At 56.6% G+C, this 12,491-nt stretch overlaps 2 protein-coding genes across 3 annotated transcripts; one reads left to right on the forward strand and one right to left on the reverse strand.

Moving 5' to 3' along the window:
• Positions 1–533: 533 nt before the first annotated feature.
• Positions 534–12,482, forward strand: LOC112811762 (myotubularin-related protein 9-like). Of its 2 annotated transcripts, none has more exons than XM_073902999.1 (11): positions 534–613; positions 6,211–6,531; positions 6,709–6,817; positions 7,061–7,186; positions 7,301–7,474; positions 7,961–8,187; positions 9,641–9,802; positions 9,977–10,118; positions 10,201–10,421; positions 11,933–12,084; positions 12,163–12,482. In XM_073902999.1, exons 1-11 carry the CDS (start codon positions 561–563, stop codon positions 12,291–12,293), a joined length of 1,818 nt encoding a protein of 605 aa, XP_073759100.1. In that variant the 5' UTR covers positions 534–560; the 3' UTR covers positions 12,294–12,482. The 2 variants fall into 2 exon arrangements, with proteins under 2 accessions (XP_073759100.1, XP_025711856.1); XM_025856071.2 differs by lacking the exon at positions 534–613 and adding an exon at positions 5,987–6,060.
• Positions 2,226–3,835, reverse strand: FAM167B (family with sequence similarity 167 member B). The gene is made up of 2 exons (XM_025856081.2): positions 3,347–3,835; positions 2,226–2,697 (listed from the first exon to the last, which is right to left on the reverse strand). The coding sequence occupies exons 1-2, from the start codon at positions 3,605–3,607 to the stop codon at positions 2,467–2,469; spliced, it is 492 nt and encodes a 163-aa protein (XP_025711866.1). The 5' UTR covers positions 3,608–3,835; the 3' UTR covers positions 2,226–2,466.
• Positions 12,483–12,491: the final 9 nt, after the last annotated feature.

Genomic DNA, 12,491 nt, shown 5'->3' on the forward strand with positions numbered 1-12,491 from the left:
TACAGTCTAGAGAGGGCAAAGATAACTCCACTTCAGAGTCAGAGGAGAGAACACTCTCCCTGCTAAATAGTTGGTGAGCCGAACACCGTATGTTACAGTCAGATGTCAGGCTAACATGGCGGCCTAACGACAGTCATGTCATCTCAGGGCAAGGGACAGTAACTTTTTTAAAGTCAGAGGGTAGCTAACACCCTCCTTAGAGACAGAATGCTAGACAGCAAGCTGTTTAAGGAAGCAGGCAGGACAACCCCTTTGAACCCCGTTCAAGACTACCGAGTTACAGCCCTTGCTGTGGGCAGAGGGCAGGACAACACCCACTAATTAGAGCGAGACTTCTAATTCAGGGAGAGGCGAGCCACAGCCCCTGCGAGAAATGTAGGGCCTGCCACCGTCTTCTTCTTCTTCTTCTTTTTTATTTATTTGACAGAGAGAGACTCAGCGAGAGAGGGAACACAAGCAGGGGGAGTGGGAGAGGGAGAAGCAGGCTTCCCAGGGAGCAGGGAGCCCGATGCGGGGGCTCGATCCCAGGACCCTGGGATCATGACCTGAGCCGAAGGCAGATGCTTAACCAACTGAGCCACCCAGGCGCCCCTGCCACCATCTTCTGCAACAGGTGAGAGACAAGACAAACACTCTTGCCCGGGCACCCAGGTGCAGGCAGCTGACTGGTAGGCCTTTCTGTTAGAGGCAGGAGACAGGAACCTAGTCACAGGCAGCAAGCTGGCCCAGAATCTCCCTTTCCCTTGGGGCCAGGCTGAGGGTGGCACCCATCATAGGCTAAGGGCCAGGTCACCAGTGTTATGAGGAACCCTGGGTGGCTTCTATGAGGCATCAGAGCTGGGCCCTGCCCACCCCCCCACCCCACCCCCCGCCGGCCCCAGGAAAGTATAAATGTGTCACAGTTACCACCACTGGAGCCTACACTTATTGAGCAGGTTGGGGGAGGGGAGCCCACAGAGCATTGTTGGGGTTTGTGAGGTGGAAGCTGATGTTCTGTGCACCTCAGCTGCAGAGGGAAGGGGGAGACAGGAAATGGGTGGGGGGAAGAGGAAGCCTGAGCTGGAAAGTCAGACAAAGCGGGTACTAGAGAAACAAAGGCTGAGGAGAGACAATGTTAAAAACCCACAGAGTGACCCAGAGCCCTGCCCTGCCCGTCTCTGGGCCTCTGCACAGCCGTACTGCTACCACTGGTGAGGGCAAGGATGAGCAAGAGGCAGTTTGTGGGTTTTGAGTGTTGGTTTGTTTTTAAGATTTTATTTTATTTATCTATTATTTTTTTTTTTTAAGATTCCATTCGTTCAGTAGAGAGAGACGGAGAGAGCACAAGCAGGGGGAGAGGCAGAGGCAGAGGGAGAAGCAGACTCCCTCTGAGCAGGGAGCCCGATGCGGGGCTCGACCGCAGGACCTGGAGATCATGACCTGAGCTGAAGGCAGACTCTCAACCATTTGAGCCACCCAGGTGCCCCTTAAGATTTTATTTATTTATTTGTTAGAGAGAGCACAAGCAGGGGGAGCAGCAGGGGCAGAGGGAGAAGCAGACGCTTAACCGACGGAGCCACGCAGGCACCCCGGTTTTGAGTGTTATTAAGCATTGTCTCACTGAAGACATCCCCAACTACTTGTGGAGTAGAAGTAGCATAGTAACATTTCCCGTTGAGAGGTAAACAAACAGCTGCAGGGACCTCCTCAAGGTCTGATGGAAATGCGTGGTGGAGGGGCACCTGGGTGGCTCAGTGAACCTGTCTGCCTTCAGCTCAGGTCCTGATCTCAGAGTCCTGAGATCGAGCCCCACATCCAGCTCCCTGCTCAGAGGGTGTCTGCTTCTCCCTCTGTCCCTCTCCCTACTTGGGCTTTCTCTTTTTCTCTCTCTCTCTCTTTCTCTCTCTGACTCTCAAATAGATAAATAAAATATTCTGAAAAAAGAAAAGAAATGCATGGTGGAGCTGGCTTGGAACTCAGGTCTACCAGGTCCTGCATTCTTCAGCTGCCCCTTGACCTGTCACCTGCCATAGGGGTGATTTAGAATTTCAAGTTCTTGCCCAGTTCTGAACTTGGTAAGAGAGGGATACAGTGCTGGAGCTGGGGGAGAGATGAGGATCCATCTGTTCATCTCCACAGCAACCCAGGCCTTCTCTCCTGCAGTGGAATCCCTGGCCCCAGCTACAGATAACAAACACACAGCGACCTTGGGCCTGAAAAAATGACTGCAGAGACCTTGATGGAAGCAGAGTGGGCCTTTATTGAAGAGCTTGCGGGGGGTGGGGGGCGGTCTGTGAGCTTCTCCCCTTCCTCCAACGTCCTCTCCCCAAGCTAGGGCAGCAGGGGTGACAGGATGCTGGGGCTTTATACTCCCAGAGAACTGAGTGACCCCCCAACCCTCCCACCACCCCTTGCCAGGTGCTGGCGCCGTTGAGGCACCCCTCCCTTCCTCCTTCCCAGGAGGTCTCAGGAGGCACGCAGGTGCCCTCAGCAGAGGGTGAAGCGGCGGGCACTGATGTTCATGCGCGTGAGGCCAAGGTGCCGCAGCGGCGGGGCCAAGGCGAGGCCGGCCCCCGGCTCCAGCTCCAGCTCCAGCTCCGCCTCGTCCAGCAGTTCTTGGTGCAGGTGACAGGCTTGGTCCACCTTCAGCCGGTGCAGCTGGGCCCGCAGCCGAAGCAACTGCCCCGCCAGCTGCTGGTCCTGAGCCTGCATCTCCCGCTGCGGCCGAGAGGGGGCGTGAGACTGCGCACTGGTCCTCCGCCACTCGCGTCAGTCTTCCCTTCCTGTCCAACACCTGGGTCTTTGCCCCGGCTGTGTCCTCCCCACCCCCTCTCGCCCCAGCTGGATCCCTCCGCATCGCTCAGATCGTGCTGTAAAACTAAGGAGCGATTGTTACACAAATACAGGTGCCTGCAGGCCAACTAAACAGCAGTCTCCAATTTAGAGGCTAGACATCCTTTTGTTTGCACATATTGGGTTAAGAGCCACCTGCGTAATGCTGGCCTTCTCAGATTCTGCCTACAGTGTGGTCAGTGCCTCATTTTGTCCTGCACTGCCCCTTTGAGCTATAGCAATTCCCAGAGTAGGGGAGACCATGCCTTCCCCATCTATAACTGGTGGCCCCAAAGGGCAGGGCTCTGTCCCCAGAGCCACAGGAGTAGTCCGTAGTAGGTAGGTTGGATGGAATCCTGCTTCAGCAAGTCTCCCTGAATAAATTGCTGGATAAGTTCATTCACGGCTCCTTAGCCCCAGGGCAAAGCCACAGGAGTAGGGCAGTTGCTGGAGGCTAGGTCCACCCTCACCCCCTCCCCACACCCACGGTTGGTTCTTGGGTCCTAAGGATGACTGCCCACCCCACCCGACTCACCAGCTCCCGTCGGAGCCACTCAAGGGCAGAGTCCATTGAGTCGAAGCCGCAGAGGGCGCCAGGGCCCCCCAGCCCAGGTCTGGTTTGGGCCCTGTGCCACGTCTGGCTCTGGACCCGGGCTGTCCACTCCAGATATGAGGGCCGCCGTGTCTGCAGCTGCAGCTTGGCCGTCAGTGCCTTCACAGAGTCCAGGCTCTCTTCCTCCTCATCCTCTTCATTTTCTTCACCCACTGCCTGGAATTCCAGTGGGCCCAGGGACATGGTGGGTTTGGGGTGAGTGACGGGGCAAGGCTGCAGCTCTGGGAAAGGTTGGCAGTATGGCTGGGGGGTGTCGGCAGGAGCCGAGGGTGACAGAACTGTGCCAGGGAGTGTGTGATGGTGAATGTTCAAGGTGGGTCAGGGAGGCCGAGTGTGTCAGGGTGGGTGAATAGAGAGGTATGGGAAGCCGAGTGTGCAAGGGCTGGGATTTTCCTGGCCTGCTAACCCGGGATTCACGTGATGCCATCCGGATGGGGGCCGGAGGAGCTGGGCTCCTCCGGCCCCTTGGATGAATTTTATTGTCTTTGCCCAAAAGGAGACACCCTGTTCCCAGAAAGGAAGTTGCTCCAGGATGAGAAAAGCATCATCCACACTAGAGTCTTGGCCTTCTTCCCAAGACCCAAGTTAATGGGGGTGGGGAATGGATAGAAGGCTGATGAGCTGCCCTCTGTCCTCATGACATTTGGACATGTCATGGACTCTCTGTTGGGACAGATCAATGATTTCAAGCTGTACTCTAAGGACCTTTAGGTTCCCTTGGAAATCCCTCAAGGACTATGTATGGGATAAGGGCCGAGCTGTAGATGGGCTCCTAGACCCTCCCTCTCCCTGCCCCTCCCAGGGCTTCAACCAGAGCTGTTCCCTTTTTGAAACTTTGTATTGAAAAATAACAGACACAGAAAATTTCACACATCATAAGTAATGACAAGCCTTGCTGAATTCTCCCGAACTAAACCCACTTGTGTACCCAGCACCCAGATGGAACAACTGAGCATTACCGGCATCCAGGAATGCCCCTGGCGGGTCACTACTCTCCCAATCTCTGACAGCAACGATTAGTTTGCCTTTTTGTGTACTTCCTAATGGTTCTCAAACTTTATTTTTTTAAATGTGTTTTGGGGTTTTAAGATTTTATTTATTTGAGAGAGAGAGAGAGAGAGAGACAGAGAGAGAGCACGTGCACAAGCTGGGAAGAGGCAGAGGGAGGGAGAAGCAGACTCCCTGCTGAGCAAGGCTCAACCCTGGGATCATGATCTGAGCCGAAGACAGAAGACAGACGCTTAACCAACTGAGCCACCCAGGAGCCCTGGTTCTCAAACTTTAGCGTTCATGGAAATCTCCTGGAAAACGTATTTAAGGAGACACGTGGCGGTGGGGGGTGGGGCCGATAATTTGCATTTCTAATGAATTCCCATCCCAGCTGCTCTGGAATTTTACAATTCGTACTTTTTTTTTTTTAAGATTTTGTTTATTTATTTGAGAGAGAGAATGAGAGATAGAGAGCACGAGAGGGAAGAAGGTCAGAGGGTCAGAGGGAGAAGCAGACTCGCCGCTGAGCGGGACCCCGATGCCGGACTCCATCATCATGACCCGAGCCGAAGGCAGTCGCTTAACCAACTGAGCCACCCAGGCGCCCCCAATTCGTACTCTTTTCTGTCTGGTTCCTTTCACAGATCATTCCAATTTTATGTTTACGTTATGGGTGTCCACCTATGATTTCTTTTCTTTGTGTGTTTTTTATTTTTTATTTTTTTTATTTTTTTTAAAGATTTTATTTATTTATTAGAGAGAGAGAATGAGAGATAGAGAGCACAAGAGGGAAGAGGGTCAGAGGGAGAAGCAGACTCCCCGCCGAGCAGGGAGCCCGATGTGGGACTCGATCCTGGGACTCCAGGATCATGACCTGAGCCGAAGGCAGTCGCTTAACCAACTGAGCCACCCAGGCGCCCTCTTTGTGTGTTTTTTAAAAGAAGGGTTTTGCATACGTGTGTGCGCACACACGCACACCCACACAAACCTAGAACCTAGTGCACCAAAAGGCCCTTTGAAGGCAGGTGTCTGTCTTCTTCTTCTTAGTAATCAGCACTTAACACAGTATAGGCATCAGTGTTTAAGAAATGAAAGAATTAAAAAAAAAAGAAATGAAAGAAAAATTGGATGGATGGATAGATGGATGGATGGGTCCTCCAGTAAATCCTTTCAGCTCTTGTAGTTTACCAGCTTGGGTGTGTCTCTTGCCAGACGGAAAATCCTAATGAACAGAACCTTCCTCAGTCATCTTTGTGTCCCCATACAGGGGCCAGCTCGGTGAATGGGCAATTCATATTTGGTTGAAGGATGGAGTGATAGTGAGAGGAGAGGGCAGGACTAAACCAGGAGTGGCCCCCGTAGAGGGCGCCCTCAGACAGGGACTTCCAGCTGTGGTGGGGGAGGGGCACCAGCTACACAGCTGCTTGCATTTAAGGTGGACTAAGGGATTTCCCCCACCCAGCCTCAGATGTAGGGGGAGGAAGCACTCAGTTCCCAGTTTCACACCCACCCTTTCCACCCCTGCCACCAGGGTACAAAAGAAGAGACGGTAATTTTTCTTTTTTAAGTCAGTGAGAGTGCCGGCACCTAGGTTAAAAACAAAACAAAACAAAAATGTTGACTGCCACCTGAGACCAAGGCACGAGGTAAAGGGCTTTAAGCAAGATTATTCTCCCCATTTCACAGATAGATGAAATTGAGGTTTCCTTCACAGGTTCTGGCCGGGGTCCTCGCTCAGAGGTGCTGGCAGTAGGAGGGGAAAATTCCTGTGAAACTGTTCGATCCCTTCTTCCAAGGGGCCTCCTTAACAGCTGTCCTGCCGGCGTCGCCAGCTGCCCAGCCAGTTCCTGTCCCTTTCGGAGCCCGCGCTCGCCCCGCCTGACGCTCCGGGAGTCTGTCCTTCTTCTGGGCCCCAGGCCCACCACAGACGGAATGGAGTTCTCGGAGCTGATCCGTACCGGCCGGGCCCAAGCCAAGCTCCTGCGGGGTCCGGAGGCGCCCCCACTGCGTGGCACGCTATGCGTCACCGGCCACCACCTGCTGCTGTCGCCGGGGCCCCAGGCGACTTCAGACCTGTGGCTGCTGCTGTTGCGTAGGGTAGACTCCATCGAGAAGCGGTGAGACGTGGCGGGGGCGTCCCCGTAGTTGCGGAGCTTGCGGCTCCGCGGAGGAGGGGGAAGGGCAAGCGCGGTTGGAACTGGTACCCCCTTGCACTGCGTCCAATCCTAATAAACTCGTTTCTCCTCCGCTGGTGGGGGGCGGGGGATACTAAGCCTAAGCTCGTCCATCCCCAGGGTCTCGGGTGACTCCGGCACCATCACGTTGCGCTGTAAGGACCTGCGAGTGTTGCAGCTGGACATAGAGGGCGTGGAAGCCACGCTGGACATCGCCCGTTCCATCGAGGTACGCCAGCGGTGCTCCCGAGGCCCTTAAGCTACCCCTATTTCGTAACGACGGGAGTAAACAGGGGCTACTGCGCAGGGAGACTCAGCATCCAGCGTTATCCTGGAACACAGCTAATGGCAAGGGATGCAGGGAGGTCTAGAGTACGTGCAGAGGAGGGAGCTGCGGAGCGCAGGGGCCGGGAGCGCGCGGGTGAGAAGATTTCGACTTTGCCCCGATCCCCCCCCCGACTTCCTTCCCCAGGCGCTGTCGTCCTTGGAATCGGTCATCACTTCCTTTCCGTTCTTCTACCGTCCCAAGGGCTTGAGACTGGGCGACGCCTGGCACTTCCACCCACCCGAACGCTACTACAAGCGAGTAGCTCGCGAGGTGGGTGCGGTGGTGGGGGCCCGCGGTTGTGCGAGCGCCGGGCCTGGAAGGGGCGTGAGGACCGGGCGCTCACTGAGTGCCCTAACCTGGCCTTTGCCTCTCCGTGTGCCGCAGACCAACGCGTGGCGGCTGAGCGAGGTGAACGAGGACTTCAGCTTGTGCCCCAGTTACCCCCGCGCGGTGATCGTGCCTCGCGCGGTAGACGACGATGCCCTGGCGCGCTGCGCCCGCTTCCGCCAGGGAGGCCGCTTCCCTGTGCTCAGCTACCACCACGCTCCCAGCGGAACCGTGAGCCCGCCCGTCCCCAGACTCCGCCACTAGGAACAACTGCGTCCCTTCTTGGCCCTTTTCTGCACTGGCCCGGCCAATTCTCCGCGCGCGGGCCGCCCAGGCTCTTGCCCTTTCTGGCCCCGCCCCCTCCGTTCCCTCCGCCCTCCCCGGACTCTGACCCCGCCCCTCTGTCCCAATACGGAGTCTTGCCAATCTGGGCCCCGTCCCCGGCCGTTCGGGTTCCTGGAGCCTAGTCCGGTCTTTGTCAACCCTGGATCCGCCCAAGGTCTACTCTTCAGGTCCCTTTCCCCTCCGGCTACACCCCACCCAAGCCCGGGCCCTGCGCCTCGTAAGTTCCGCTGCTAGGGTCCCTGCGCTCCAGCCCGCCCCTGCCAGGCTCTGGACCCGCCCTAGTGTGTAGACCCTCCCTAGGGGCTCCCCGAGCGACGTCCCCGGGCCGGGGCTGGGTGGCTATGGCTTCCGGAGTGGAGTCCCCGTCCGCAGGTGCTGCTCCGTTCCAGCCAGCCCCTGACTGGTCCCCAGAAAAGGCGCTGCGCTGAGGACGAGGAGCTGCTGCGAGCTGCGCTGGCGGGGGCTCGCCCTGGAGCCCGGGGTTTCATCTTGGACACGCGCTCTGCTCAGGCCGCCAAACAGGCCCGCGTGACTGGCGGCGGCACCGAGGCCAAAGCCGCCTACCCGGGCTGGAAACGGCTGCACCGGCCCCTGGAGAGGTGAGAGGCCTTTCTGTCCTCTTCTGGGCGCTCTCCCACCGGACCCTTCGGGCAGACGAGTGTGTGTGTGGTGGGGGGGGAGGGTAGCAGGAGTAGGGGGTGTCTTCCAGGAACCTTGGGGACTGACTGTTAGGCATTTCTGAGTAGCCATCCTATCCGGTGAGCATCCCCACTTGCACACACACACACACACCCCCCAGAGCTCATTTCTCTCTAGGCACCCCCAACCCTGCCTGGAAAGAAAAAGCCTCTCTTTACATTAAACTGGAATTTGTCTTCCACGAACAACCTCACCACACACACACATGCACATACATGCACACACGCTCACACACACCCACACCTCTCTCCCCATTGGTCCCGGCCCTCCCCTGAGGGCTCTACCTGCACAGCTGTGTCTCTCCAGGTGATGGTAGTACCAAGAGCAGGTCCTCAGGGAGTTTTTGTGCTTTGAGGAGAGTGGACTGCTCCCCTGTCCAGAATACAAAACTGTTTATTCCTTCATTCAACCAATGTTGATTGAGCACAGAGGCTGGGACGGTGGCCAGCCCAGACGGGGTTGGGAGATCAGCAGTACATGGGCAGTTAGGGTTCAGGGTGATGAGCGGCAGCACAGAGCAGGCGCCCCTCTCCTGTGTGTAGGGAGTACAAAGAAAGTTTCCCTGAGAATTGGAGGTGTTAGCTGGCACCTGGAAGAGGAGTTGGCCAGAGAGCAGAACATTCCAGGTGGAAGGAAAGGCAGGTGCACAGGGGCAGAGCTCCTGGTCATTTGTCCTGTTTGGGGAGCTGCAAGCACTTCAGAATGGTGGACGTGTAGCCTGTGGGCTAGACGCAGAGAGAGATGGGGCTAAAGGGGTGACAGGGACCAGAGCAAAGGTCTTGAATGCCATCATTATGAGCTTAGACTTCATCCCAAAGGCAGGGGGGAGCCACTGAAGGCTTTTACTCAGGGCTGGAAAAGTCTCCATGAGATTTTCTGGCAGGAGGTCACATGGGTAATCTTGAGCAGGGCAGTTCCTGGGAAGCAGGAGCAGGTACCAGAATCCTAAGAGTGTTGTGTTTCTCTTGTCAGACTGGGGCTCCCCGGGGAGTACGGTGTCGCTCCCATCAGATTGGGCTACTTCAAGGGCACTGGGATGCTTCCATCAAAGTGGGGGTTTCCCAGGGCATTGTTTCCCAGGAGGGTTGTGTGACCCCTCCCCAGGTACCCCCCCAACAGACTAGGTCTCCCCCAAGGGGTCTGGGGTCTCCTCCATCAGATTGGGGAATCCTCCAAGATCCTGAACCATTTCCATCAGATTAGGTGGGCTCCCCAAATGGTCCTGTGTCCCTCTTATCAGATGGGTTCCTCTGAGGGTTCTTTGTCTGCCTCGTTGGTCTGGAGCACTTGTTCCCAGGCTGTGCTCACCAGAGCTCGGGTGGAGATGGGATGACCAGATTCCCACTTGTGCAGGGGATGGCCCCTACAGGAGAGTTTCGTGCGCCTGGTGGAGGCCTGTGGAGACCTGGAGCAGAGCATGGACCGCTGGCTCAGTCAACTAGAGGCCTGCCACTGGCTGGCACATGTGAAGGAGGCACTGAGCACCGCCTGCCTAGCAGCCCAGGGCGTGGGGAGGTAAGCCCCCCGCCACGAGGCAAAGAACAGGGTGGACGGGCAGGGCCCTCAATCCCTGGGCACACAACCATGTCTCAGTAAGCACGGACAGCCTAGAAATGGGCCCATTTGGCTCCTGGCCCGCCCACCCCAGGCTGGGAAGGCCTGGCCACTGTTAACAGCCCTGGCCCACAGGGAAGGGGCCTGCGTCCTGGTGCATGGGGCTGAAGGCACGGACAGCACCCTGCTGGTGACTTCGCTGGCCCAGCTCATCCTGGACCCCTCGAGCCGGACCATGGCTGGATTCCAGGAATTGGTGGAGCGGGAGTGGATCCAGGTAAGTGGCTGCTCAGCCCCAGCCCTGCCCCTCTATCCAGAGACCCTGCCTCCTTGTGCCCATCGCTCTGCCCCCTCCCCAGGCCGGCCACCCCTTCCAGCTGCGCTGTGCCCACTCGGCCTTCTCCCATGCCCGCCCCAAGCACGAGGCACCCACCTTTCTCCTCTTCCTGGACTGCGTGTGGCAGCTGGGCCGCCAGTTCCCGCTGTCGCTGGAGTTTGGGGAGGGGCTGCTGTTGGCCCTGTTTGAGCACGCCTATGCCTCCCCTTTTGGCACCTTCCTCTGCAGCAGCGAAAAGGAGAGGTGAGCGAAGGGGGTGTCAAGGTGGGTCAGGGGCTGGGCACAGGCCAGGGTCAGATGCCTGCTGTGTCAGCACCGAGGTCCCAGAAGACATCTTTCCCTTTTGGATGAGTTTCTCTTTGGGGAAAACTCCAGGGTTTTCTCCTCCCCTGCCTCCAAATCTCACCCTTCCCCCTAACTTCTGCAAACCCAGATTTGAATGGGTCCACGGCCAGTCCTTCAGACCTACCCGCTCTGTTCAGAGCCAAGAGCAGACACACCCCTAGCTTAAAAACAAGGACTGAAGGGGGAAGTTGCTGCCGAATAAGTCATTTCTGGGGCTCTCTACCACTTTGCAGAGTTGATTCTAGTGAAGCAAAGGAGTAGAGGTTGAAAACGGAGTCAAATTGTTTGGGCTTAACTTCCGGCTCCATCACTCACCTGCTGGTGATCATAGGAAACCTGTTTCCTGTTAGTAGCAAGGAGGCTTCTAGTAGCAGCGGGCATGTCTGGGGGCTGGGGCTATGTGTGGATTAGCTGGGTTAAAGCATGCGAAGTGCTTGGCACAGAGCCTGGCCCGTGGGCACTCCAGCTGTGGCTGTTCTTACGGTCTGGTTCGCCTGGTGCATATGCTCCCAAGCCCCCCCAAAGCCATCTTTCTCTCATCCGTCTGACATGAGGGGAGGGTTCACTCCCCTTCTCACTTTTGTTGCTCAACCACCCCCCGCCCCAACGTTGTTTTCACTGACACCATTACTGGGTCACCCCGGTTAGAAACTCTTATCTCGATGTATCTCCCTCTCCCCTGCCCTTCATATACAGCCTTTCTCCTAAAGCTTTCTTACCTTGTCCTTTCCTGGCAAAGGCCCCTCCTACTGACCCCAGTCCAGACTCTTCTTTCCATGTGGGCTGTGGGAACAGCCGCCTCACTGTTCTATCACCAGTTTAAAAAACTCACCAACAGGGGGCGCCTGGGTGGCTCAGTTGGTTAAGTGTCCGACTCGATTTCAGTTCAGGTCATGATCTCGGGGTCATGAGATCGAGCCCCGCGTCGGCCTCCACAGTGGGCTCCGCACTGGATGTGGAGCCTGCTTGATTCTCTCTCTCCCTCTGCCCCCCCACCCCCTGCTTGTGCTTTTTCTCTCTTTTTAAAAGAAAAAGACAAAAACCCACCAACGCCCACTTGGGCCCTCTCCCATTTTCTTGCTCTTGGCCCTGTTGTCTTCCCTCCCCTAAGTATTTCTGTGCTTTTGCACATCTGGTGAGCTTCTGCGGACAGAACCAGCCCAAGTGGCACGTTCTCAGTAACCTTCCCTGAGGCTTCCAGGCAGAGCTCAATGAACTCCTGAACAACTAGGACTTTGTCTTGTTCTACTTTATTCCAGTGCTCAGTACAGGATCTGACTGGCAAGAACATTTGCAGGAAAAAGGAGAGATTATCACTGCCCCCAGGGTGGCTGTCACCCACCTAACCAGGGTCCCCGGTCCAGAATCCCAGAAGGCGTAGCTTGAGTCTGGAAACTCACTCCCTACAGATGCCTGTGTGAAGTGAGGACTCGAACCCACTCCTTGTGGTCTGGGCTCAACCAGCCAAAAGAGCAACGGAAACTCCGGAACCCGCTCTACGTCCCCAGTCCCTTGGCCATCTGGCCCTCTGTGGAGCTCCAGACCCTGCGACTGTGGCAAGGTGACCCCCTACCCCACCTCCTTCCCCGGGGAGCCAGCCCCTCTGCTCAGTTTCCTTATCTGCCCTCCTCCTCCTCAGGCCTGTTTCTGCGCTGGATCCGCCCGCCTGAACCTTCAGAGGTAGCCTGGGAGAAGGTGTGGCAAATAGTGACAGATAAGAAGACAGAGGGCTGTGAGCCAACGGTTTCAGCCTCTGAGCCCCGACTTTAAGTGCTGGCTCCTTGGATGGTGGCTGAGATGTTCCAGAGACGCCTCCAGGTCCCTTAGCACCTTTGGACCTTGGATGAGGGTGCCTGCAACCCAGCCTCGTCCAAAACATACTGAAGCTCCAGGTTTGAGGTGTCTATAGCGTAGGGAGAAGGTCTAACTAATAACTAATAAAGATCCCCATGACTGGTATCAGCTCGC

Source organism: Callorhinus ursinus, unplaced genomic scaffold (genome assembly GCF_003265705.2).
Source record: "Callorhinus ursinus isolate GAN/ISIS: 27379988/994484 unplaced genomic scaffold, GSC_fseal_2.0 scaffold18, whole genome shotgun sequence".
In the NCBI taxonomy this organism is placed as follows: Eukaryota; Metazoa; Chordata; class Mammalia; order Carnivora; family Otariidae; genus Callorhinus; species Callorhinus ursinus.

Coding starts and splice junctions, on each gene's coding strand:
- LOC112811762 (XM_073902999.1), top strand. CDS start 561: ATGCTTAACCAACTGAGCCACCCAGGCGCCCCTGCCACCATCTTCTGC. Junction 6,818..7,060: donor ACATCGCCCGTTCCATCGAG/GTACGCCAGCGG, acceptor TTCCTTCCCCAG/GCGCTGTCGTCCTTGGAATC. Junction 10,422..11,932: donor TGCAGCAGCGAAAAGGAGAG/GTGAGCGAAGGG, acceptor CACTCCCTACAG/ATGCCTGTGTGAAGTGAGGA.
- FAM167B (XM_025856081.2), bottom strand. CDS start 3,607: ATGTCCCTGGGCCCACTGGAATTCCAGGCAGTGGGTGAAGAAAATGAA. Junction 2,698..3,346: donor AGTGGCTCCGACGGGAGCTG/GTGAGTCGGGTG, acceptor TCTCGGCCGCAG/CGGGAGATGCAGGCTCAGGA.